Genomic DNA, 26,960 nt, shown 5'->3' with positions numbered 1-26,960 from the left:
CAGGGCTCAGGTGGAAGGAGGACATCTGTGCTTTCATTGGTCGATACTGGACCTTCCTGCTGGGCGCCGAGGTCTGCCTCCTAAGGGTCCTTAGGTACCGTCTGACCCAGACCGCTGTCTGCTGTCGTGTTTGACCTGTCTAATTTCAGGAAGAAGACCCCAACTGGTGGAGCACGGAAGCCGCTGCTGCCTGCTCCATCGGCAGTGTCCCACCTTCTTCCGTCCGCTCAGAGTTTGGGAGCCGGCTGGTGAAACTGGTCCAGAACAGACCCCCAATTCTTGCGGGCCGGAGAAGACAAGTCCTCCACCACATTCAAAGGTAAGCAAGACCGGACCACGACCTCACTCAGACCTCGCCTGACCCTGACCCGGGACCCTGACTGGGACCCTGACTCGACTACCCGGGACCCTGACCTGGGACCCTGACCTGGGACCCTGACCCGGGACCCTCACCCGGGACCCTCACCCGGGACCCTGACCCGGGACCCTGACCCGGGACCCTGACCCGGGACCCTGACCCGGTCTCTCCCTGCAGCCTCCAGGCCGGCCGTGGAGCCGGCGCCGGCCGTGGAGGGCCTGAGGAAGCGTGGGAGCAGGAACGCCGTGGAGAACGCCATCCAGCTGAAGGAGAAGCGCTGTCGACTCAATAGGTACAAAAGACATCCGCGTACAGAAGGAGGCGGCGTCACGCCACGCGCGCCGCCTCCACGCTGGCAAAGCCGAGCGCCGGGTCATGGGCGGCGGTATCGCCGCCGGTCTCGGTGTTGAGAAGGCAGGTCGTCGACTTCTCCTCCCTCAGCTCGTCGGACCGCACGCCGCTCACCAGCCCGTCGCCGTCGCCGTCGCCGGATTTCTCGGCTCCGGGGACGCCGGCGTCTCATTCGGCGACGCCCAGCCTGCTGTCGGAGGCGGACCTGATGCCGGACGCCATGCCGCCGCAGGCGCTGTTCCACGGTGAGTCGCGGTCGCTCGTCCGCTCGGCGCCGGCGAGCCGACGAGTGACGCGCCGTCTGCCCTCAGACGACGAGGAGCCGGAGGGGATGATCGACCCCGGCGTGGAGTACGTCCCGCCTCACCGCGGCGGCGGCGCCCGCAAGAACCTCCGGCCGGCGCCGCAGCACATCAAGCGCGAAGCCGACAGCGAGGACGACGAAGGACTCGACGGCGACTTGGAGGAGCCGGCGGGGCGCGGCGAGGGGGCGGCGCCCTCCGCGGGGGGGCCGGAGCGCCGGAGGATACCTCACCCGGAGAAAGCGGACGGCGACCAGACGGCGCGCTTCGCGGCGCTCGGCCTGTACGAGGAGCGCGTGCTGCTGCGCCGCCTCGCCGCCTGCGCGCTCGCCCTAGACGTGGCGCCGCAGGCCAGGCGGCTGCACAGGAAGCTGCTGCTGCGCCACGCCAAGCGGCAGCGAGGGCTCCCCCTGCTGGACGTGGACCGCGCCGTCAGCGCCACCCTCGGCCTGGTGGGGGGGCTCTACGGCGCCCAGGGCGTCGGGGCGCTGGTCCCGGGCGCCGCCGTGGGGAAGTACCGCACCACCGGCCAGGAGCTCCGGATCCTGGATCGGTTCCAGGTACCCGTAGACCCGCCCTCCACCTGGTTCTGACCCGCGGTGACGGGGATAATTCAAACTGCTGGTTCAGCCCGGTGGTCTTGCCGAGTCCTCCAGAACCCTGACGGTCTTGTTCCTTGCAGACCAACCAGTCCAGCAGACGAGGCGCCGAGCACCCCGGGGGCCGGGGGGCCGGGGCTCCGGGAACCCCGGGGAAGGGTTTTTTCCCTTTGGGAAAACCCCGGCCGGGGAAAAGACAGGGGGGCCAAAAGGAGGGGGGGCCCCGGCCCCGGCCCCGGCGGGAAAGGGGCGAGCCGGCGGACCCCGGCCCCTCAAAGGGGGCCCCTTTCCCCCCCCAGCCTGGAACCCCCTTTCACCAGGTCCCTGGGGCCCTTGGGGGGTTGGGGCCATCGGGGAGGACCTGTTGGGCCCAGGAGGCCGGTTCCCCTTAGTCCCCCGCTTTTTTCCCCGGGGGACCGAGAGTCGGGGTTTCCCCCTAGGCGCGGAGAGCCGGGGTACCCCCGGAAAGGAGTCCTCCCGGGCCCCGAGCCCCCGGGGCCCCGGACACCCCACGGGCCCCCCGGGGGCCACTCCCCTTTGGAACCGCCAGGCCCGGGGCCCCCGGGGGCCAGGTGGGGATCCTCCCAAAAAGCCCCCCCGGGGCCCCGGCCCCCCCAACCCTCCGGTTCCCCCGGGTTGGCCCGGGGCGGGGCCCAGGCCCTCCAAAACCCTCGGCCCCAGGGGGACCCCTGTGGGGGGGCCCCGTACCCCCAAAACCCTCGGCCCCGGGGGGGGCCTGGCCCGGGGGGGGCCTTTCCCGGGCCCCTAAACCCCGGCCCCAGGGTGGACCGGGTCGGGGGTCCCGTAGCCCCCTCCCCCCTGGTTCCCCCAGGGGGGCCCGGGATTTCAAACCCGGTTCACCCCGGGGGTTTTGGGTCCCCCAAAAGAATGGGGTTTTGGGTTCCTCAGGCCCCAGTAAGAAAACGGGGCCCCCACACTCCTTCCCTTTCTGGCCCCCCGATGGGAGGGGCCCATCGGGACCTTAAAGCCCCTACCCCCTTTCCCGGGTGAACCCTTCACGGACCCTGGGGCCTTGGGGTTTTCCTTCACCCTAGGTTCCTGGGGCCAGGGGGCCAAGGCCCCTTAGCCTTTACATTTTTCCGGGGGCCTAAAATTTTCCCCAACTGGGGCCAGAGCCGGGGGCCCCCAAAGGAAGGAACCTTTTCCTACCCCAGCCCAGGCCCCGGGACAAAGGCCTAAGGCCCCAGGAAACCTTCAACCCTTCCAGCATTTCCCTGGGGGCAGACCTTTAAGGGGCCCCCCCGAGCCCTTTCCCCCCCTTCTTTCCCCAGGTTCCCCGGGGACCTAGACCCCTTAAAGGCCCCATGGGAACCGTGGATCCTAACCTTTAAAAACCCTGGTTCCCCCGGGGGGAGCGGGGGCCTGGGGCCCCCAAAATGGAAGGTTACCTTGGAAGGTGCCCCTCAAACCCCCTGGTTCCCCGGGTGTGGGGGAGTGCCTCCAGGCAACCCCGGCCATGGGGGCCTTCCCAAAAAGGGTTTGGGGGGTTTCCCCAAGGCCCCGGAGGAAAGTAAAACCGGGACTTCCCCTTCCGTGGTCCCCCCCGGGGGAAAGGGGGCCCGGGCCAGGGGCCTTCTTCCCTCCCCTGCCGGTGGGGCCCATGCCGGGGGCCCTAAGGCCCCGGGAAAACCTTTCATTAAGCCTTTGTTAAAATAAAACCTGAAGGCCCCATGAAACCTTTAAAAAAACCCGTTTGTTTTAAAAAGTTTAACCCCCAAAACCATCTAACCTTCACCTCAGGGAGGCTAGGGGAAACCCCCTTGGGACTAAGTATTTTCCTGGGGACCTAAAAGGGCCCCGGGGAAAACCATCACCCCCGGGGCCCCTTTGTTCCCCGGGCCTCCCCAGGGGCCTTTCCCCTTTCGCAGCCAGCAGAGCCAACCCCATGGGTTCCGGGTTAAAACCCCCATGAGGTTCCCCGCCGGGGGGCCTCCCCCCCAGGGCGGCCCCAACCCCGAGTGTGTACCAGAAGGGCCAATTTCCAAACCCCCAACCCTTGGCCTTTAGAAAAGTACCCCCCGTGGACAGGCACCCCAGTTTTTGTGGCGCACCCCATGCCGGTGGCCCCCCCGGGAGAGTTGGCCATGGTTTGATTAAAATAAAATAAGGAACCACAGGGGAACCATTTAAAAAAACCGTTTTTTTAAAATTTTTAAGCAAACCACAGGAAGTTTATATGGGGGTAGGGGGAGCCTGTGGGGAAAAGGGTGGTCCGGGGGGACAGGGGCCCCCGTGGACCGGGTAAAACCCCGGGTTTTGGGCCCCCAGTTAGCAGGGCCAGTGTGGGCCCAGCAGGGGGGTTGAACCCATTTGGCAGCGGTGGCCCCCCCGTCCCCCCCAAGTAGTGGTAAGCAGGGGAGGGCAAAAACGGTTGGGTGGCAGTGGTAGTAGCAGAGCGGTGGTAGCAGCAGCAGTAGTAGCAGTAGGAGCAGCAGCAGCAGGGGTAGGCAGCAGTGGGCAGCATTTGGAGCAGGGAGAGCAGAAGCAGGGGTTTTGGGGGCAGGCAGAGCAAGCAGAGCAGGGAGCAGCAGAAGTGCAGTGGAGAAGCAGCAGAGCAGCAGTAGGGCAGCAGTGGTGGTGGCAGAGGAGCAGAGAAAGCGGGGACCGGGTGCAACCCCAGCAGGACCTGAGCACCCTTCAGGCCTTCAGATCCCAGAGCTGCAGCTTCATGCAGAGCCGTGTTCTTCATCCTGAGGAGGAGGAGTTTGATCATGTGACTTCATGTTAATATAACATAATGAAAGTTCCCTGTGGTCATTTATTCTGAACCAGTCGCAGGTCAGTGTTCAGGGCTCTCATCTGCGTATTAAACGATGACTCTATGGGGACCTCCACCGTGGGGACCTCCACCGTGGGGACCTCCACCGTGGGGACCTCGGGTCTCGGCCGTGTGGTCCTCTCACCGTCCAGACTGCTGGTTCACGTCGGCGCCGCGCTGCACTAAAACAGGAAGTATGTCGTGGTGACCGTTCACCACAGCCACCGCCAGAGCGTGCTGGCCAGTGCTGCTGCAGCAGGAAGGGTCCGCCCCCTGGTGGCCAGGAGGAAGCAGACAGGTGGTGTAAGCTACGTCGATGGCATCGACCAATCGGGGAGCAGTTTACTGGTTGTCCTCAGAGACTCGTACCTGATCCAGGAGCTGCTGGATGACGTTGATCTCACCTAAACCTGGACCCAGCTCCTTCAACAACTGCACGTCCCTCACCTGGAACCAGGAGAACCAATCAGAGAGGAGCGTTCATCTGGGACTGTAACACAGAACTCAGGTAAGTTCAGACCCGACAGAAGTTTCTTACCGGAGGTTTGGGAGTCGGGTTCAGTTTGGGAGAACCACTTCCTGTCGGACACAAAGCAGGGCATCAACATAAAGGTGAAGACGTGGTTCTCTAGGTGTGATGATGAAGGTGAAGAGGTGGTTCTCTAGGTGTGATGAAGAGGTGGTTCTCTAGGTGTGATGATGAGGGTGAAGAGGTGGTTCTCTAGGTGTGATGATGAAGGTGAAGAGGTGGTTCTCTAGGTGTGATGATGAAGGTGAAGAGGTGGTTCTCTAGGTGTGATGAAGGTGAAGAGGTGGTTCTCTAGCTGTGATGATGAAGGTGAAGAGGGGGTTTCTCTAGGTGTGATGATGAGGGTGAAGAGGTGGTTCTCTAGGTGTGATGAAGGTGAAGAGGTGGTTCTCTAGGTGTGATGATGAAGGTGAAGAGGTGATTCTCTAGGTGTGATGATGAGGGTGAAGAGGTGGTTCTCTAGGTGTGATGATGAAGGTGAAGACGTGGTTCTCTAGGTGTGATGATGAAGGTGAAGAGGTGGTTCTCTAGGTGTGATGATGAGGGTGAAGATGTGGTTCTCTAGGTGTGATGATGAAGGTGAAGAGGTGGTTCTCTAGGTGTGATGATGAAGGTGAAGAGGTGGTTCTCTAGGTGTGATGATGAAGGTGAAGAGGTGGTTCTCTAGGTGTGATGAAGGTGAAGAGGTGGTTCTCTAGGTGTGATGATGAGGGTGAAGAGGTGGTTCTCTAGGTGTGATGATGAGGGTGAAGAGGTGGTTCTTTTGGTGTGATGAAGGTGAAGAGGTGGTTCTCTAGGTGTGATGAAGGTGAAGAGGTGGTTCTCTAGGTGTGATGATGAGGGTGAAGAGGTGGTTCTCTGTGATGATGAGGGTGAAGAGGTGGTTCTCTAGATGTGATGATGAAGGTGAAGACGTGGTTCTCTAGGTGTGATGTGAAGATGTGGTTCTCTAGGTGTGATGATGAAGGTGAAGACATGGTTCTCTAGGTGTGATGATGAAGAGGTGGTTCTCTAGGTGTGATGATGAAGGTGACGAGGTGGTTCTCTAGGTGTGATGATGAAGACGTGGTTCTCTAGGTGTGGTGATGAAGGTGAAGAGGTGGTTCTCTAGGTGTGATGATGAAGAGGTGGTTCTCTAGGTGTGGTGATGAAGGTGAAGAGGTGGTTCTCTGGTGGGTGATGAAGGTGAAGAGGTGGTTCTCTAGGTGTGATGATGAAGAGGTGGTTCTCTAGGTGTGGTGATGAAGGTGAAGAGGTGGTTCTCTAGGTGTGGTGATGAAGGTGAAGAGGTGGTTCTCTAGGTGTGATGAAGAGGTGGTTCTCTAGGTGTGGTGATGAAGGTGAAGAGGTGGTTCTCACTGAGGAGGCGCCGGCATTTCCCCGTAACGCTGCTCAGAGTCTCGGTCCGGCCTGCAGGTCTACCGCTGTCCCCTGTTGGATCCACCTGAGAACAAACGGTCACCTTCTGGTCTCGTGAAGCGTGACGAATGGGTTCCGTGTATTGAGAACACACCTGATGTTCTTCTCGTCCGGCCGACACGAAGCTGACGGTCACACTGACTTCATAACAATCCTCCTGAACCACAGCAGAAACCATCTGAAGGAGACACAATGCGTCACCTGACAGGAAGGACCACCTGACAGGAAAGACCACCTGGTTAGGATGGACCACCTGGTTAGGAAGGACCACCTGAAGGGCCACCTGACAGGAAGGACCACCTGAAGGACCACCTGACAGGAAGAACCACCTGAAGGGCCACCTGACAGGAAGGACCACCTGACAGGAAGAACCACCTGAAGGGCCACCTGACAGGAAGGACCACCTGGTTAGGAAGGGCCACCTGGTTAGGAAGGACCACCTGAAGGGCCACCGGACAGGAAGGACCACCTGAAGGACCACCTGACAGGAAGAACCACCTGAAGGGCCACCTGACAGGAAGGACCACCTGGTTAGGAAGGACCACCTGGCAGGAAGAACCACCTGAAGGGCCACCTGACAGGAAGGACCACCTGGTTAGGAAGGACCACCTGACAGGAAGGACCACCTGGTTAGGAAGGACCACCTGACAGGAAGGACCACCTGGTTAGGAAGGACCACCTGACAGGAAGGACCACCTGGTTAGGAAGGACCACCTGACAGGAAGAACCACCTGACAGGAAAGACCACCTGAAGGGCCACCTGGTTAGGAAGGGCCACCTGACAGGAAGAACCACCTGAAGGACCACCTGACAGGACGAACCACCTGAAGGGCCACCTGGTTAGGAAGGACCACCTGACAGGAAGGACCACCTGAAGGACCACCTGGTCATGATGTCTGAAACTGAGTCTTTTAACTTCCAGTTACTTTGAGATACTTTCACTCTGTTGGCTCTGGCGGTGTGGCCCGCCTGCCGGTCCAAAGGACCGCCGGTCTGCCCTCTCAGTCCTTGTCCTGGTGAGCCTGCATGAGGTCATCTGGTTTCACCAGAATCCAATCCGGTGACTCCGATGTGGAGCTTTAAGAAGAACTCTATAGAACCAGAACACCTTCTCTCTGATGGTCTGGTTACTGATGGAGGACTATAGAGGCCCAGGACTAAACTGAGCTTGTATAGACTCTTTACAAGCTCAGTTTAGTCCTGGTCCGATCAGGTAAAGTTTCCTCACAGTAACTTTAAAGAGTCGGGTCTTGCGTACCCGGCCCAGACGAGGCTCTCCCAGCAGAGTCCTGAAGGGGGGTTGTTCTGGCGTAGCTCCTCAGGTGAGCACACAGGTGGTCCAGCTGCTTCCTCCAGAAACCTGAGGACACAGGCGGGTTCAGTCCAGCAGAACCGGGGTTATACCTCGACCAGGGCTGGCGGTCAGTAGGAGTACTTGTAAGTACTTTACCCCCAGGGCTGACCCGGGGCAGTAGCCATACTTGTAGGAGTACTTTACCTCGACCAGGGCTGATGGCGGTCAGTAGCCATACTTGTAGGAGTACTTTACCTCGACCAGGGCTGATGGCGGTCAGTTGTAGTACTTGTAGGGGTACTTTACCTCGGAGGGCTGACAGTGGTCAGGGGGGTACTTTACCTCGACCAGGGCTGGCGTGGTCAGTAGTCCATTGTAGGAGTACTTTACCTCGACCAGGGCTGGCGTGGTCAGTAGTCGACTTTTAGGAGTACTTTACCCACCAGGGCTGGCGTGGTCAGTAGTCCCTTTTAGGAGTACTTTACCTCGACCAGGGCTGAGGCGGTCAGTAGTCGTAAGGGGTTTTCCCACCAGGGCTGATGGCGGTCAGTAGTCGACTTGTAGGAGTACTTTACCTCGACCAGGGCTGGCGGTGGTCAGTAGTCGTCTTGTAGGAGTACTTTACCTCGACCAGGGCTGATGGCGGTCAGTAGTCGATTGTTGTCATACTTGTAGGAGTACTTTACCTCGACCAGGGCTGATGGCGGTCAGTAGTCGTACTTGTAGGAGTACTTTACCTCGACCAGGGCTGACGGTGGTCAGTAGTCGTACTTGTAGGAGTACTTTACCTCGACCAGGGCTGACGGCGGTCAAATCGACTTGTTGTCATACTTGTAGGAGTACTTTACCCGACCAGGGCTGATGCCCGGGCAGTAGTGACTTGTAGGAGTACTTTACCTCGACCAGGGGGCTGAATTGTAGGAGTACTTGTCGGAGTACTTTACCTCGACCAGGGCTGATGCTTGTCAGTAGGGGCGGGGACTTGTGGAGTAACCTCGACCAGGGCTGACGGTCAGTAGTGTAGAGGAGTACTTGTGGGGTACTTTACCTCGACCAGGGCTGATGGCGGTCAGTAGTCAATACTTGTAGGAGTACTTTACCCACCAGGGCTGATGGCGGTCAGTAGTCAAATTGTAGGAGTACTTTACCTCGACCAGGGCTGATGGGGGTCAGTAGTGTACTTGTAGGAGTACTTTACCTCACCAGGGCTGATGGGGGTGGTAGTAGTAAATACTTGTAGGAGTACTTTACCTCAAACCCGGGCTGAGGCGGTCAAATAGTCGGGGCTTGTAGGAGTACTTTACCTCAAACCCGGGCTGAGGGGGTCAGTAGTCGGCCCTTTTAGGAGTACTTTACCTCGACCAGGGCTGATGGCGGTCAGTAGTCACTTGAGGAGTACTTTACCTCGACCAGGGCTGATGGCGGTCAGTAGTCCTTTGGGGTACTTTACCTCGACCAGGGCTGATGGCGGTCAGTAGTGTACTTGTAGGAGTACTTTACCCCGACCAGGGCTTTGGGGGTCAGTAGTATACTTTGGGGAGGAGTACTTTACCTCGACCAGGGCTGGGGGGTCAGTAGTCAATACTTTTGGGGGAGGGGAGTACTTGGAGTACTTTACCTCGACCAGGGGTGAGGCGGTCAGTAGTCGACTTGTAGGAGTACTTTACCTCGACCCAGGGGGCCCCCGAACGGGGGGTCAGTAGTCGTACTTGTAGGAGTACTTTACCTCGACCAGGGCTGATGGGGGTCAGTAGTCTTGTAGGAGTACTTTACCTCGACCAGGGCTGATGGGGGTGGTCAGGAGTACTTTACCTCGACCGGGGGTGAGGCGGTCAGTAGGGCGGTTTCTTGTAAATACTTTACCTCGACCGGGGGTGATGGGGGTCAGTAGGGACTTGTAGGAGTACTTTACCTCGACCGGGCTGATGGCGGTCAAAGTAGTACTTTACCTCGACCCGGGGGTGAGGCGGGCAGTAGGAGGTTTCTTGTAGGGGTACTTTACCTCGACCGGGGGTGATGGCGGTCAGTAGGGTACTTGTAGGAGTACTTTACCTCGACCGGGCTGAGGCGGTCAGTAGGAGTACTTTTGGAGTACTTTACCTCGACCGGGGGTGATGGCGGTCAGTAGGGTACTTGTAGGAGTACTTTACCTCGACCGGGGGTGAGGGGTCAGTAGGAGTACTTGTAGGAGTACTTTACCTCGACCGGGCTTTGGGGGTCAGTAGGATTTGTAGGGGTACTTTACCTCGACCAGGGCTGAGGCGGTCAGTAGGTACTTGTAGGAGTACTTTACCTCGACCAGGGCTGAGGCCCGGGCAGTAGGGGCCCTTTTAGGAGTACTTTACCTCGACCAGGGCTTTGGGGGTCAGTAGGGTATTTTTAGGAGTACTTTACCTCGACCAGGGCTGACGGCGGTCAGTAAATCTTTTAGGAGTACTTTACCTCGACCAGGGCTGGCCGGTCGGGAGTCGTCTTTTAGGAGTACTTTACCTCGACCAGGGCTGGGCGGTCAGTAAATCGAGGGGGTACTTTACCTCGACCAGGGCTGAGGCCCGGGCAGTAGGGCGTGGGCTTGTGGAGTACTTTACCTCGACCAGGGCTGGCCCGGGCAGTAGTCCGGGGACTTGTGGAGTACTTTACCTCGACCAGGGCTGATGGCCCGGGCAGTAGGGCGGGGACTTGTCGGAGTACTTTACCTCGACCAGGGCTGAGGCCCGGGCAGAGCGGTTGGGAGGGTCTTGTCGGGTTAACTTTTACCCCCCGACCGGGGCTGATGGGTCAGTAACCCTCTTGGGGGAGTACTTGGGGGGGGGTAAATTTTCCCCGGGGGCCGGGGTGGGGGGGCCCGGGGGGTAGTGGACTTGGAGGAAAACCTTTTCCGGGGGAAAATTTATTTACCGGGGGGGGGTAGGCCACCGGTTGGGGGGAGGGGCCCCCCGGTCTTGTGTTGGGGGGGGCGGGCTTCCCGGAAATTTTTTGCCTCTGAAGGGGTCCCGGGGCCGTTTGGGACCGCCAACCCCCGAGTGGCTGCTCCGCCCGGGGGCCCCCCTAATTTTGTTCTGGGAAACGGCTCCGGAAAGGGGGTTTGGGTCCTTTTAAATTGGGGCCTGTCAAAAAAAGAACCCGGGATGTAAACCCGGTGGGGAAATACCTTTTGGGGGTGGAGGGCCCCTTTTAGGTTTTTTTTGTTTTGGGGCGGGTTCCCGGGAAATCCCAGGTGGGGCAGTTTGAAGGGCTGGGGTCCGTTGGGAAAGCTGCCAACACACCAAAAAAAAGCTTTTTGGGGCAAGGGGGTAAATTAAAACCGCCCCTTTTTTCCCACCTGGTTCAGGGGTTCCCCAGCCCGGCTCAAAGGAAAAGCCTTCCCCTGCCTTTAAATATGAACCCTAAGGTCAAAAAAAGGGGCCGGAGCTAATTCCCGGGTGCCCCAAACAAAAACCCCCTTTGGCCGGGAACCTGGGGGCCACCTTTTTGGTTTTTTTGTTTTGGGGTGGAGGTCCCGAAAAACATCCAGGTGTTTGGAAAAGCTTACAGCCAAGGCAAACATTAACCACACACAAAGGGCAGCTTTTGCTGAAACCGATTTAAAATGGGGGCCCGGGTTTTTTTTCCCCCGGCAGGGGGCGGTGGTTCCCCGGGGGCAAAGAACCTGGCACAAAACCCGGGCCGGGGTTCACCCCGGGCCGGTTCAGCACCGCACACCGCCCCAGGGAAAAGGGGGGGCATAGCTGGATTCCCGCTTTTTTTCCGCCCCCGGTTTTCCCAGCAGGGTTTTTCTGTGGTTTAGTTGTTATTATGGGGGAAAGAAAAAAGGTTTGAGTGTTTTACAAAAGGACTTAAGAACACCAAAACCCCAAATTTTTTAAAACCAAGGGAAAAGTGCGGGAAAAGGGTTTTTGGGAAATTTTTTTGAAGGGGCCCGCCGGGCCTTTGGCCGGGGGGTGTGTCTGGAGGGGGCCAAGGAGGGGCCCCCGAGGAAGGGGGGCCGGGGGAACCCGGGCCTGCGGGCCCCGGGCGCCGCCCGCCCCTGACAGGGAAAAAAGGGGGTGATGGCCTCGGGGTGTGGACCCGGGTTTTTTTTTTTGTTTAAGGGGTTTTCCCCCTGGTTTGGGGTGGGCCAGCGAAATTTTAGGGAAAAGGGGGAGGAAAGGGGGTTTTTTCAAGGTTTTCTTTAAGGGAACCCTTTTAAAATTTTTAAATTTTTAAAATTAGGCAAAGTTTCGAATTAAGGTTTTTAATTCTCCCCCCAAAAACCCCAGGCCCTTTAAATTGGAGTTCAAAAACCACCCGCAACGACCGCAAAAATGATTGCCCAAACCGGGCCCCGGCGTCCCGCCCGCCGGCCCTTTTAAGGAAAATTTAAATGATCGGTGGGGGTCCGGTACCCTCGGGGTTTTTCTTATGGAAGGAAAAATTTCCCCCCTGGGGCCTGGGGAGGCCCCGCCGAGGGTCAGGGCCCAGGCGGGGGGGAAACCTTTTCCCAGCAACCTTCCCCTAAAACCCTTTAAAACACCATTAAAACAATTACCACAATTACCCAAAAAATTATCACAAAAAACACATTACCCAAAAAAAACAACAAACCCCATTCAAACAACCCAACAAAACCCCCAAATTTCCCAAAACCCCACCAAAAACAATTACACCAAAAACCTTTATTAAAAACCAATTTTTAATTTTAAAAAAATTAAAAACAAAAATTCCCCCAAAACAAACCAAACCTTAAAACAAAAATTTTAAAAATAACCCAAAACCCACCCAAACCAACAAACCTCACCCCTTCACAACAAACAACAACCAACAACTATCACAACAACACACATTACACCAACAATAAATCACAACACACATTACACCAACAATTATCACAACAACACACATTACACTCAACAACAATCACAACAACATGACACATTACAACAATAATCATCATGTCAAATAATACATTACACCAACAACTATTATCACAACAACACACATATTACACCAACAACTATCAACAACATATTACACCAACAACAACCATCACAACAACACACAACACCAACAATAACCATCACAACACACATTACACCAACAATAATCACAGCACATTACACACATTACACCAACAATTGCATTGTCACAGCTATCATAACAACATATTACCACTAACAAATAATCACAACAACAACACATTACACCAACAACTATCACAACAACACACATTACACCAGCAGCAACCATCACAACAACAGCATTACAGCAACAATCATCACAACAACACACATTACACCAACAGCTATCACAGCAGCACAACAGCCATCCGCAACAACACATTACACCAACAACCATCACAACCATATACATTACACGTACCAACAACAATCACGGCAACACATTGCACAATATTCAGCAACCAATGCAACAACACATTACACCAACAACAATCACAACAATAGCACATTATACGCAACAACCATCACAGCAACACACATTACACCAGCAACCATCACAACAGCACACATTACAACAACCAGTCACAACAAATACACATTACAACAACAATCACAACAGCACACGTACTACACCAACAATAATCATCACAACAACACATTACCAGCAACTATCACAACAACACACATTACACCAACAACTATCAGCAACACACACATAATTACGCAACACATTACACCAACAATAACTATCACAACAACACACATTGCACAATTATCACAACAACACACACATACCAGCAACAATCATCACAGCACATTTTTAACAACTATCACAATAACACACATTACACCAACAACAATCATCACAACACACATTACAACAACTATCATAACACACATACAATAACAATCATCACAATACACATTGCACTAACAACTATCACAACAGCACACATTACAACAACAATCATGCAACAACACATTACCAACTGGCTAACTATCACAACACACATTACACTAACAATTATCACAGCACACATTACCAACAATCATCCACAACAACACACATTACACTAACACGTACACCAGTGTCACAACAACTATCACAACAACACACATTACACCCAGCAACCATCACAACAACACACATTACACCAACAACCTTCACAACACACATTACACCAACAACAACCATCACCACAACACACACATAATTACAACAACCATCACAACAACACGCATTACACCAACAACCATCACAACAACATTACACCAACACCCACATTACACCTATCGCGGCAACAACAACAACAACAACCGCCGGTCACAACAGGTTGATCGTAGGTCGACGGTTGGACCTCGCCCTGGTCTGAATCCACCAGCTCAACCCAGAAGAACTTCGTCACCGTGGAGCTGTCTCTGCCGTCTCTAAAGGGACAGACAGGGAGAGACAGACAGGGAGAGAGAGACAGGGAGAGACGGAGAGAGAGACAGGGAGAGAGAGACAGGGAGAGACAGACAGGAAGAGACAGACAGGAAGAGACAGACAGAGACAGGAAGAGACAGACAGGGAGAGAGAGACAGAGACAGGGAGAGACAGACAGGAAGAGACAGACAGGAAGAGACAGACAGAGACAGGGAGAGACAGACAGGGATGTCTAAGAGGCTGGACAGGAAGTGACATCATGGTGGGGCCAGGTGACCACTTACCTGGGCAGACCGCCTGACAGCCACTCGACCGGCAGGCAGCCGGATCGGCCCGCTGTACTTCCTGCTGCCGCCCGCTGACCCCGCTGACCCCTGAGGCCACGCCGGCTTCGACCCGTCCAGAGTGAAGAAGATCAGAACCTCAGGGGTGTCTAGTACAGAGGAGGAACACCATGATACAGTAGTGATGCCCCTAGTGGCCACCAGGAGAACTACATGTGTTATCTCTATAATACAGTAGTGATGCCCCTAGTGGACACCAGGAGAACAACATGTATTATCTCTAATACAGTAGTGATGTCCCTAGTGGCCACCAGGAGAACTACATGTATTATCTCTATGATACAGTAGTGAGGCCTAGTGGCTACCAGAGAACTACATGTATTATCTCTATAATACAGTAGTGATGCCCCTAGTGGACACCAGGAGAACTACATGTATTATCTCTATAATACAGTAGTGATGCCCCTAGTGGACACCAGGAGAACAACATGTGTTATCTCTATGATACAGTAGTGATGTCCCTAGTGGACACCAGGAGAACAACATGTGTTATCTCTATAATACAGTAGTGATGCCCCTAGTGGCCACCAGGAGAACTACATGTATTAGCTCTATGATACAGTAGTGATGCCCCTAGTGGCCACCAGGAGAACTACATGTGTTATCTCTATGATACAGTAGTGATGCCCCTAGTGGACACCAGGAGAACAACATGTGTTATCTCTATGATACAGTAGTGAGGCCCCTAGTGGACACCAGGAGAACTACATGTGTTATCTCTATGATACAGTAGTGAGGCCCCTAGTGGACACCAGGAGAACTACATGTGTTATCTCTATGATACAGTAGTGATGCCCCTAGTGGACACCAGGAGAACAACATGTGTTATCTCTATAATACAGTAGTGATGCCCCTAGTGGACACCAGGAGAACTACATGTGTTATCTCTATGATACAGTAGTGATGCCCCTAGTGGACACCAGGAGAACTACATGTATTATCTCTATGATACAGTAGTGATGCCCCTAGTGGACACCAGGAGAACTACATGTGTTATCTCTATAATACAGTAGTGATGCCCCTAGTGACACCAGGAGAACTACATGTGTTATCTCTATGATACAGTAGTGATGCCCTAGTGGACACCAGGAGAACTACATGTGTTATCTCTATGATACAGTGGTGATGCACCTAGTGGACACCAGGAGAACTACATGTGTTATCTCTATAATACAGTGGTGATGCCCCTAGTGGACACCAGGAGAACAACATGTGTTATCTCTATGATACAGTAGTGATGCCCTAGTGGACACCAGGAGAACTACATGTGTTATCTCTATGATACAGTAGTGATGCCCCTAGTGGACACCAGGAGAACTACGTGTGTTATCTCTATAATACAGTAGTGATGCCCCTAGTGGACACCAGGAGAACTACATGTGTTATCTCTATGATACAGTAGTGATGCCCCTAGTGGACACCAGGAGAACTACATGTGTTATCTCTATGATACAGTAGTGATGATCCTCGTCGACACCAGGTCGACTACATGCATTATCTCTATAATACAGTAGTGAGGCCCCTAGTGGACACCAGGAGAACTACATGTGTTATCTCTATAATACAGTAGTGATGCCCCTAGTGGACACCAGGAGAACTACATGTGTTATCTCTATAATACAGTAGTGATGCCCCTAGTGGACACCAGGAGAACTACATGTGTTATCTCTATAATACAGCAGTGATGCCCCTAGTAGACACCAGGAGAACTACATGTGTTATCTCTATAATACAGTAGTGATGCCCTAGTGGACACCAGGAGAACTACATGTGTTATCTCTATAATACAGTAGTGATGTCCTAGTGGACACCAGGAGAACTACATGTTATCTCTATAATACAGTAGTGATGCCCTAGTGGACACCAGGAGAACTACATGTGTTATCTCTATAATACAGTAGTGATGCCCTAGTGGACACCAGGAGAACTACATGTGTTATCTCTATAATACAGTAGTGATGCCCCTAGTGGACACCAGGAGAACTACATGTGTTATCTCTATAATACAGTAGTGATGCCCCTAGTGGACACCAGGAGAACTACATGTGTTATCTCTATGATACAGTAGTGATGCCCCTAGTGGACACCAGGAGAACTACATGTATTATCTCTATGATACAGTAGTGATGCCCCTAGTGGACACCAGGAGAACTACATGTATTATCTCTATAATACAGTAGTGATGCCCCTAGTGGACACCAGGAGAACTACATGTGTTATCTCTATAATACAGTAGTGATGCCCCTAGTGGACACCAGGAGAACTACATGTATTATCTCTATAATACAGTAGTGATGCCCCTAGTGGACACCAGGAGAACTACATGTATTATCTCTATGATACAGTAGTGATGCCCCTAGTGGACACCAGGAGAACTACATGTGTTATCTCTATAATACAGTAGTGATGCCCCTAGTGGACACCAGGAGAACTACATGTATTATCTCTATAATACAGTAGTGATGCCCCTAGTGGACACCAGGAGAACTACATGTATTATCTCTATAATACAGTAGTGATGTCCCTAGTGGACACCAGGAGAACTACATGTATTATCTCTATAATACAGTAGTGATGCCCCTAGTGGACACCAGGAGAACTACATGTGTTATCTCTATAATACAGTAGTGATGCCCCTAGTGGACACCAGGAGAACTACATGTGTTATCTCTATAATACAGTAGTGATGCCCCTAGTGGACACCAGGAGAACAACATGTGTTATCTCTATAATACAGTAGTGATGCCCCTAGTGGACACCAGGAGAACTACATGTGTTATCTCTATAATACAGTAGTGATGCCCCTAGTGGACACCAGGAGAACTACATGTATTATCTCTAATACAGTAGTGATGCCCCTAGTGGACACCAGGAGAACTACATGTATTATCTCTAATACAGTAGTGATGCCCCTAGTGGACACTAGGAGAACTACATGTGTTATCTCTATAATACAGTAATGATGCCCCTAGTGGACACCAGGAGAACATGTATTATCTCTATAATACAGTAGTGATGCCCCTAGTGGACACCAGGGGAATAACGTACTCGTACCTGACTCGATGGACACAGGTATGTTGGTGTCAATGTGGTTCTTGGCTCTGTGTGTCAGGTGCATCATGGGAATGATGAGTGGCACTGACACTGCTCCTGCTGTCATGGCGACGGCTGTCTGTCCGTCAATCAATCAATCAAGAGTCGTGAGTGTAACTTCCTTCACAGTAGAAATACAACATTGTCTTGAAGCATCAAAATATATTCATAGTACAATATATAAATATATATATATTTATAATATATACATTATAATTATATATATTATATCTAATCTCTAATGATACAACATAATATATTTGTAGAGTACATGAATAGTGCAGTAAAAGTACAATAGTTCCCTGTGGGATAGAGTGGAAGTACATCAGATGTAAATACTCAGTACTAGTAAAGAACGAAAGTAAAAACTAAACGTTACTCAGCATAATACTTATGAGCTTATACACACTGTGTAAATATATATATTAAATCTATATAGATACTACTACACACGTTAGAACCGCGTCGCACTGCGCATGTCCGTTTTATTAATCATAAATACAGTAAAATATATAATTTCTTACTTCAGATTCGAGAAGATTCAAAGGACCCTTCCGTGTATCGACGCGTCACCATGGCAACAAGCTCCTCCTCATTTAAATAGACAAATACTTCCCAAGAAGATTCTCTCTGAAAGACTCTGACGATAAGATGTGCCTTTAAAGCGTTTTTACACCATGCTTTGAATCAATGAAACAACTAAAACAATAATAGACGGTAAAGCTTTTTTGAATGTGTTTTTATTTTTTTTCTTACCGTAATTTATTAAACAGGCAGATCTCAGGTCGCCCCTGCTGTAACTTGAAGGACCCCTGAAGTGGCTCGTCCGTCCGAGACAACATTAGCTAACACGCTAACGCGCTAACCCTAACCCACCGCCGGAGAGGAGCCGCCGCGGCCTGGACATGGCGGACCCGCCTCTGAAGAAGGAGACCAACACTCTGGACGTGGCTGAGGTGGAGAGCAGGTTGGTGACGTCACGCGCTTTACCCGCCGCTCGCCCGTCTCGCGCAGAACACCACGCGCCTTCCGGCTCATTTAGCGTGTCCTCGCTCACCGCCCGACGCACGCGACTCGTTCACTTATAATCATGACGTCATCTTCTGAGCTGCAGCGGCTTGTTGTGCATTCGGCCCCCCGCCGGAGCGACACGTTGGACCGGCGTGGCGACATGGAACGAAGAAGGACCCTCAGGGGAGCTCTGACGTCATAGTCCAGCTGGTCTGACGTGTTGCTCTGAGCTGGAAACACCTGAGCAGGTGGAGAGAAGCGAGGAGAGCCTGCGCGAGCCGCTGCGCAGACAGGAGCTGATGCAGGATGTACACCTGTGTGTGTGTGTTACTGTACGTGTGTGTTACTGTACATGTGTGTGTAACTACGTGTGTGTGTTACTGTACGTGTGTGTTACTGTACGTGTGTGTTACTGTACGTGTGTGTGTTACTGTACGTGTGTGTTACTGTACGTGTGTGTGTTACTGTACATGTGTGTGTTACTGTACGTGTGTGTTACTGTACGTGTGTTACTGTACGTGTGTTACTGTACGTGTGTGTTACTGTACATGTGTGTTACTGTACGTGTGTGTGTTACTGTATGTGTGTGTTACTGTACGTGTGTGTTACTGTACGTGTGTGTTACTGTACGTGTGTGTTACTGTACGTGTGTGTGTTACTGTACGTGTGTGTTACGTGTGTGTTACTGTGCGTGTGTGTGTTACTGTGCGTGTGTTACTGTACGTGTGTGTGTTACTGTGCGTGTGTGTTACTGTACGTGTGTGTTACTGTACGTGTGTGTTACTGTACGTGTGTGTAACTGTACGTGTGTGTTACTGTACGTGTGTGTGTGTTACTGTACGTGTGTGTTACTGTACGTGTGTGTACTGTACGTGTGTTACTGTACGTGTGTGTGTTACTGTACATGTGTGTGTAACTACGTGTGTGTTACTGTACGTGTGTTTGTGTTACTGTACATGTGTGTGTTACTGTACGTGTGTGTTACTGTACATGTGTGTTACTGTACGTGTGTTACTGTGTGTGTGTGTTACTGTACGTGTGTGTGTTACTGTACGTGTGTGTGTTACTGTACGTGTGTGTTACTGTACGTGTGTGTTACTGTACGTGTGTGTTACTGTGCGTGTGTGTGTTACTGTGCGTGTGTGTAACTGTACGTGTGTGTTACTGTACGTGTGTGTGTTACTGTGCGTGTGTGTGTAACTGTACGTGTGTGTAACTGTACGTGTGTGTGTGTTATTGTACGTGTGTATAGCGTGTGTGTGTGTTACTGTACGTGTGTGTGTTACTGTACGTGTGTGTTACTGTACGTGTGTGTGTTACTGTACGTGTGTGTTACTGTACGTGTGTGTGTTACTGTGCGTGTGTGTTACTGTACGTGTGTGTTACTGTACGTGTGTGTAACTGTACGTGTGTGTGTGTTACTGTACGTGTGTGTTACTGTACGTGTGTGTTACTGTACGTGTGTGTTACTGTGCGTGTGTGTTACTGTACGTGTGTGTGTTACTGTACGTGTGTGTGTTACTGTATGTGTGTGTTACTGTGCGTGTGTGTTACTGTACGTGTGTGTGTTACTGTGCGTGTGTGTTACTGTGTGTGTGTGTGTTACTGGTGTGTGTTACTGTATGTGTTACTGTGCGTGTGTGTTACTGTACGTGTGTGTGTTACTGTACGTGTGTGTGTTACTGTGCGTGTGTGTGTGTTACTGTACGTGTGTGTGTTACTGTGCGTGTGTGTTACTGTGCGTGTGTTACTGTACGTGTGTGTGTTACTGTGCGTGTGTGTGTTACTGTACGTGTGTGTTACTGTGCGTGTGTGTGTTACTGTGTGTGTGTGTTACTGTACGTGTGTGTGTTACTACGTGTGTGTGTGTTACTATACGTGTGTGTTACTATGCGTGTGTGTGTGTTACTATACGTGTGTGTTACTGCACGTGTGTGTGTTACTGTACGTGTGTGTTATGCGTGTGTGTGTGTGTGTTACTATACGTGTGTGTTACTGTACGTGTGTGTGTTACTATGCGTGTGTGTGTGTTACTGTACGTGTGTTACTGTACGTGTGTGTTACTGTACGTGTGTGTTACTGTACGTGTGTGTTACTGTGCGTGTGTGTGTTACTGTACGTGTGTGTGTTACTGTACGTGTGTGTGTTACTGTACGTGTGTGTGTTACTGTATGTGTGTTACTGTGCGTGTGTGTTACTGTACGCAGGTGTGTTACTGTGTGTGTGTGTGTTACTGTATGTGTGTGTTACTGTGTGTGTGTTACTGTATGTGTTACTGTATGTGTGTTACTGTGCGTGTGTGTTACTGTACGTGTGTGTGTTACTGTGCGTGTGTGTGTGTTACTGTACGTGTGTGTTACTGTATGTGTGTGTTACTGTGTGTGTGTGTTACTGTGTGTGTGTGTGTTACTGTGTGTGTGTGTTACTGTACGTGTGTGTGTTACTGTACGTGTGTGTGTTACTGTACGTGTGTTACTGTACGTGTGTGTGTTACTGTGTGTGTGTGTGTGTTACTGTGTGTGTTACTGTGTGTGTTACTGTGTGTGTGTGTTACTGTGTGTGTTACTGTGTGTGTTACTGTGTGTGTGTGTTACTGTGTGTGTGTTACTGTGTGTGTTACTGTGTGTGTTACTGTGTGTGTGTTACTGTGTGTGTTACTGTGTGTGTGTTACTGTGTGTGTGTGTTACTGTGTGTGTGTGTTACTGTGTGTGTGTTACTGTGTGTGTTACTGTGTGTGTGTGTTACTGTACGTGTGTGTGTTACTGTGCGTGTGTGTGTGTTACTGTGTGTGTGTGTTACTGTACGTGTGTGTGTTACTGTGCGTGTGTGTGTGTTACTGTGCGTGTGTGTGTGTCCAGGATCAAAGCGCTGTGTCAGCAGTTCCCTCATGGCATCACAGACCAGGTGATCCAGAACGACATGCCTCACCTGGAGCCCCAGCAGAGAGCCATGGCCATCAACAAGCTGCTGTCACTGGTCAGTCTGAGGATGACGTCACCTCACTGCTCTCTCCTGATTGGTCAGACCCTTACCTGCTGTGTTTCTGATTCCAGGGTCAGCTGGACCTGCTGAGGAACAGCTCAGGTCTCTTGTACAGGATGAAGGACATTCAGAGCGCCAGGTACCCTCACTCGGTGTACTACTGTCAAAGTAGTGTGTACTACTGTGTACTTGATGAGTCCTCTGGTGTTGCAGTAAGATGAAAGGCTCAGACAACCAGGAGAAGCTGGTCTATCAGGTCATCGAGGACGCAGGAAACAAAGGTGACAGATGGGCATGACGTCATTACATGACATCATTATATGACATCATGAAATCATTACATGACACCATGACATGACATCATAACATGAAACCATGACATCATTACATGACACCATGACATGACACCATGACATCACTGGTTCCTTTCTGCTACCGTTGCTCCGCTTCATACGACAGAGAAGACGTAACCTTCAGATGACCTTCACATTCTCCCGGTGAAGGACTCCATCGGTCGTGTCCAGGAAGTCGTGTGGCGGTACCTGGGCCCGGTCCGGTCTCCAGGCCGGCAGCCCGCTGAGCGCTTCTTGTCTCCTGCAGGAATCTGGAGCCGAGACATCCGCTTCAAGAGCAACCTGCCGCTGACGGAGGTCAACAAGATCCTGAAGAGCCTGGAGAGCAAGAAGCTCATCAAAGCCGTCAAGTCGGTGGCGGTGAGTTGAAAGTCCTGGCGGTAAAGAGGATCCGAGGGTCCCCCTGACCCGGTCCCTCTGACTCGGTCCCCCTGATCCGGTCCCCCTGACCCGTCCCCCTGACCCGTCCCCCTGACCCGTCCCTCTGACCCGTTCCTCTGACCCGGTCCCTCTGACTCGGTCCTCCTGACCCGGTCCTCCTGACCCGGTCCCTCTGACCCGGTCCCTCTGACTCGGTCCCCCTGACCCGTCCCCCTGACCCGTTCCTCTGACCCGGTCCTCTGACCCGGTCCTCTGACCCGTCCCTCTGACCCGGTCCCTCTGACCCGTCCCCCTAACCCGTCCCCCTGACCCGTTCCTCTGACCCGTTCCTCTGACCCGGTCCTCTGACCCGTCCCTCTGACCCGGTCCCCCTGACCCGTTCCTCTGACCCGGTACCCCTGACCCGTCCCTCTGACCCAGTCCCCCTGACCCGTCCCTCTGACCCGGTCCCCCTGACCTGTCCCTCTGACCCGGTACCCCTGACCCGTCCCTCTGACCCTGACCCGTTCCTCCTGACCTGGTCCCCCCCTGACCGGTCCCTCATGTGTGCAGGCGTCCAAGAAGAAGGTCTACATGCTGTACAACCTGCAGCCGGACCGCTCGGTGACGGGCGGCGCCTGGTACAGCGACCAGGACTTTGAGTCCGAGTTTGTAGAAGTTCTCAACCAGCAGTGCTTCAAGTTCCTGCAGAGCAAGGTGTGTGTGTCGACCCTGTGTGTTGACCCCTGTGTGTTGACCCTGTGTGTTGACCCCTGTGTGTTGACCCTGTGTGTTGACCCTGTGTGTTGACCCCTGTGTGTTGACCCTGTGTGTTGACCCTGTGTGTTGACCCTGTGTGTTGACCCTGTGTGTTGACCGTGTGTTGACCCTGTGTGTTGACCCCTGTGTGTTGACCCCTGTGTGTTGACCCTGTGTGTTGACCCTGTGTGTTGACCGTGTGTTGACCCCTGTGTGTTGACCCCTGTGTGTTGACCCTGTGTGTTGACCCCTGTGTTGACCCTGTGTGTTGACCCTGTGTGTTGACCCTGTGTTGACCCACCCTGTGTGTTGACCTGTGTTGACCCCTGTGTGTTGACCCTGTGTGTTGACCCTGTGTGTTGACCCCTGTGTGTTGACCCTGTGTGTGACCCTGTGTTGACCCCTGTGTGTTGACCCCTGTGTGTTGACCCTGTGTTGTGTTGACCCTGTGTGTTGACCCTGTGTGTTGACCCCTGTGTGTTGACCCCTGTGTGTTGACCCCTGTGTGTTGACCCTGTGTGTTGACCCTGTGTGTTGACCCCTGTGTGTTGACCCTGTGTGTTGACCCTGTGTGTTGACCCTGTGTGTTGACCCTGTGTGTTGACCCCTGTGTGTTGACCCTGTGTGTTGACCCTGTGTGTTGACCCCTGTGTGTTGACCCCTGTGTGTTGACCCCTGTGTGTTGACCCTGTGTTGACCCCTGTGTGTTGACCCTGTGTGTTGACCCCTGTGTGTTGACCCCGTGTGTTGACCCCTGTGTCGCAGGCCGAGGCGGCGAGGGACAGCCAGCAGAGCCCCATGGTCCAGAGGAACAGCTCCTTCGCCACCTCGCATGAAGTCTGGAAGTACATCTGTGAGCTGGGAATCAGCAAGGTGACATCACAGCCCCGCCCCTTTAGTGACATCACAGCCCCGCCCCTCTCGGTGGCCTGACGGCGTGTGCCTCCAGGTGGACCTGTCCATGGACGACATCGAGACCATCCTCAACACGCTGATCTACGACGGGAAGGTGGAGATGACGGTCGTCGCCGCCAAGGAGGGCACGGCGGGCAGCGTGGACGGCCAGATGAAGCTGTACCGCGGCGTGCAGCCCGTCCTCCAGCCCACGGGCCTCGTGCGGACGCCCTGCGGACTCTGCCCGGTAACACGCGCGTGAGCGGGACGCGCCCGGCGGCGGGACGCGCCCGGCGGCGCTGACTTCCTGTTTGTGTCCTCAGGTGTTTGAGGACTGCCACGAGGGAGGAGAGATCTCTCCTTCGCGCTGCGTCTACATGGCGGAGTGGCTGGACTTCTGAGGCCGGGAGGACGGCTCTGGTTGGTTGTCCCGGGGATCCGGGCGCCGCCCTCTTTTTTATTTTTCTATTTATCTCTCTGTTCAAATAAAAAGAAAAGCTGAACGTGTTGTCGTCTCCTCATGTGAGGCGTCGGCTCGGCAGTGAGCCGACGTTCTCGTCATCCTCGGTGTTCACATCCGCGTCACGGCGGCAGAGCGGGCGCCGCCCGGCGTCCGCCGCAGGGACCGCAGGGACCTCAGGCTGGGTTCCTCAGGCTGGGTTCCGCAGGCTGGGTTCCTCAGGCTCTGAGGGTTCTCTAAACATGACACTACCCAGGAGTCAAAAGAGGCCCATTCAGAGTCGGACCAGGAAGCCGTCTTTAGGGCGGAGCTACAAGGTGACGGCCGTAAAGGAACCCGTCTGGAGAACGTTCCCTCGGCTTCGTCTGGAGGAACCCTGGCCTCCACCAGAGCTGTGGGTTCTGTGGTTCTGTGGATGTTCATTCATGCATGTATTGGGAGGAATAAACTACACTACCCATGAGGCTCAGCGCCCGTGGCTGTGGACCCACTGACAACACACTGCAGGTCCATTAAGCTCATTCATCATTGAGTGCAGAGACACGCCCCTTGTGGTGCCACGCCCCCTTGTGGCGTCACGTCCGTAACCTCTTCTGGTTTTAAAAGTTGCTCTCTAGGGCCCCCTCTAAGTCTGACCGGCCCTCACCCAGAATGCCCCGTTGACCTCTCTGACCCCTAAGCTCCGCCCACTTAGATTTCCCGCCATTTTGAATTTTGTGAAAACTCAATTGAGCGCTCCTCCTCCTGAGCACCATGAAGCTCCATCACAACAACTATCAACTCTTCTGGACCAATGAACGTCTGAGGGGCGTGGCTTGTTTCCAAGGCTCATCACCTCGACACTCCAGCCTGTTTACTCCGGCATCCTGTAACATGCATCATGTGGCCCACTAGGGGGCGCTGCAATAATCATGTGCCTAATTTTGTTTTTTGTCTCATTTTGTTGTTTTGCACATTCAGACTTTTAGAAATGATCTGAAGACAGAAACATGAATCGTTATCCAGTTCTGAATTAATACGCAATATGTTGGGAGGGGAGAGGAGGAAGAGGAGGGGGGGGAGGAGAGTGGGAGGAGGAGGGGGGGAGGGGAGTGGGAGGATGAGGGGGGGAGGAGGTGGGTGAAGGGGAGTGGGAGGAGGGGGGGAATGGAGTGGGAGGAGGAGGAGGGGGGAGGAGGAGGTGGGGGAAGGGAGTGGGAGGAGGGGGGAGGATGAGTGGAGGGGGGCAGTGCGGATTCTCTCCCGTCATTCCCTGCAGCAGCAGCGCAGCAGCAGCACCTCCTCCCGCGGACTCCTCTCTCCTCGGCTGAAGTTTGCAGACTCGCTGCGATCTTCTGAACAGGTAAGCAGCTCCCTGCTGGTCTGTGCTGGTCTCTGCTGGTCTGTACTGGTCTCTGTTGTCGCTGACCTCCAGCCCCGGAGCCTCGCTGTGCTCCGGGGCTGGAGGTCCCGCCGGCCCCGGTCCTCTGCAGCCGGGCCGCGGGGCTCCTCCGCCCGCATGCCGCGGCCCTCTCCCCGCTGTTCGGGTGGAGGAGGATGGAGCCGGGTAACGGTGCGCCGTGCACGAGGCAGGCGTGGCCGCGGGAGGAGGAGGGTGCGCGTGCGTGTGCGCGCGGCACTCTAAACAGGACGTGCTTGGCGTGTTGTTGTCCGGCCTCCAGCGGTCCGCGGGCCGGGAGGCTCCGCAGGCCGCAGAGAGGACGGGGGTCCGCTGAGGACCCGGACCGGGTCCTGCGGGTCCTGCGGGTCCAGGACCTCAAACCTCCGTGTTGTGATTTCTCTTGACTAAAGTTGATTGATAACTGATGACTTCCGGTTCGTCGCTGTGTTGATTGGATGCTTTTGTAGTTTAATTTTTAAACTTTTAAAGGACTCGTTTTAGTATTTTATTCATCAAATAATGAATGAATGATTAGCTAAAGACCAGAGGAACCGTTCTACGTTCTACGTCCTCTTGAGGTTCCTTAAGTCACTGCATAACCTGAGAGGCATTCAGGAACCAACAGACGGCGTGGGACAACCAGCCGCTCAATGTTCGTATGTTGGCCCACTGAAGGTTCTCTGACGGTTCTCTGACGGTCTCTCGCTACAGAACTTTGGCCGAACGTTCCAAAACACGACGTTCTCCACACCACAGGAAATATTTACGATGGAAACAGGAAGTGGTTTACTTGTTTACGTGTCGGACTGTAAACAAACAGCTTCCTGTAAAAAGCAGGATCCATCCGGATCATCAGAGCCGATCAATAACATGAATAATGAAGTCTGAGCTCCATTAGAGACGCTCAGGTGCACGAAACCAACGCACCCACTGCCAGGAGGACTGTGTACTACACCTAGAGGTACACATAGTACTCTAACCTGTACTACACCTAGAGGTACATGTAGTACTCTACCCTGTACTACACCTAGAGGTACATGTAGTACTCTACCCTGTACTACACCTAGAGGTACATGGAGTACTCTACCCTGTACCACACCTAGAGGTACATGGAGTACTCTACCCTGTACCACACCTAGAGGTACATGGAGTACTCTACCCTGTACCACACCTAGAGGTGCATGGAGTACTCTACCTGTACCACACCTAGAGGTACATGGAGTCTCACCTGTACCACACCTAGAGGTACATGGAGTACTCTACCCTGTACTACACCTAGAGGTACATGGAGTACTCTACCCTGTACCACACCTAGAGGTACATGGAGT

General features: G+C 53.3%; 1 protein-coding gene, 2 long non-coding RNA genes and 1 pseudogene across 4 annotated transcripts; 2 read left to right on the top strand and 2 right to left on the bottom strand.

Moving 5' to 3' along the window:
• Nucleotides 1–507: 507 nt before the first annotated feature.
• On the top strand, nucleotides 508–2,379 carry LOC130191226 (cysteine-rich protein 2-binding protein-like; annotated as a pseudogene).
• Nucleotides 2,380–4,251: 1,872 nt separating this feature from the next.
• On the bottom strand, nucleotides 4,252–5,700 carry LOC130191236 (uncharacterized). Its single transcript, XR_008831142.1, has 4 exons — nucleotides 4,928–5,700; nucleotides 4,759–4,836; nucleotides 4,535–4,662; nucleotides 4,252–4,321 (listed from the first exon to the last, which is right to left on the bottom strand). It is a non-coding gene; the product is annotated as an uncharacterized LOC130191236 (long non-coding RNA).
• polr3f (polymerase (RNA) III (DNA directed) polypeptide F) lies at nucleotides 4,734–24,294 on the top strand. Its single transcript, XM_056410895.1, has 10 exons — nucleotides 4,734–4,897; nucleotides 18,205–18,398; nucleotides 21,302–21,419; nucleotides 21,497–21,564; nucleotides 21,639–21,706; nucleotides 22,026–22,138; nucleotides 22,712–22,855; nucleotides 23,663–23,770; nucleotides 23,847–24,038; nucleotides 24,115–24,294. Exons 2-10 carry the CDS (start codon nucleotides 18,337–18,339, stop codon nucleotides 24,190–24,192), a joined length of 951 nt encoding a protein of 316 aa, XP_056266870.1. The 5' UTR covers nucleotides 4,734–4,897; nucleotides 18,205–18,336; the 3' UTR covers nucleotides 24,193–24,294.
• Nucleotides 14,315–18,211, bottom strand: LOC130191235 (uncharacterized). 2 transcript variants are annotated; one of them, XR_008831140.1, is made up of 3 exons: nucleotides 17,956–18,211; nucleotides 17,393–17,552; nucleotides 14,315–14,427 (listed from the first exon to the last, which is right to left on the bottom strand). It is a non-coding gene; the product is annotated as an uncharacterized LOC130191235 (long non-coding RNA). The 2 variants fall into 2 exon arrangements; XR_008831141.1 differs by having other exon boundaries at nucleotides 17,393–17,510.
• Nucleotides 24,295–26,960: the final 2,666 nt, after the last annotated feature.

The sequence above is a fragment of the Pseudoliparis swirei genome, unplaced genomic scaffold (genome assembly GCF_029220125.1).
Source record: "Pseudoliparis swirei isolate HS2019 ecotype Mariana Trench unplaced genomic scaffold, NWPU_hadal_v1 hadal_29, whole genome shotgun sequence".
NCBI classification, from domain to species: domain Eukaryota; kingdom Metazoa; phylum Chordata; class Actinopteri; order Perciformes; family Liparidae; genus Pseudoliparis; species Pseudoliparis swirei.
Note: the sequence above shows the minus strand (reverse complement) of the source record. Positions and strands in the feature narration are given on the sequence as shown.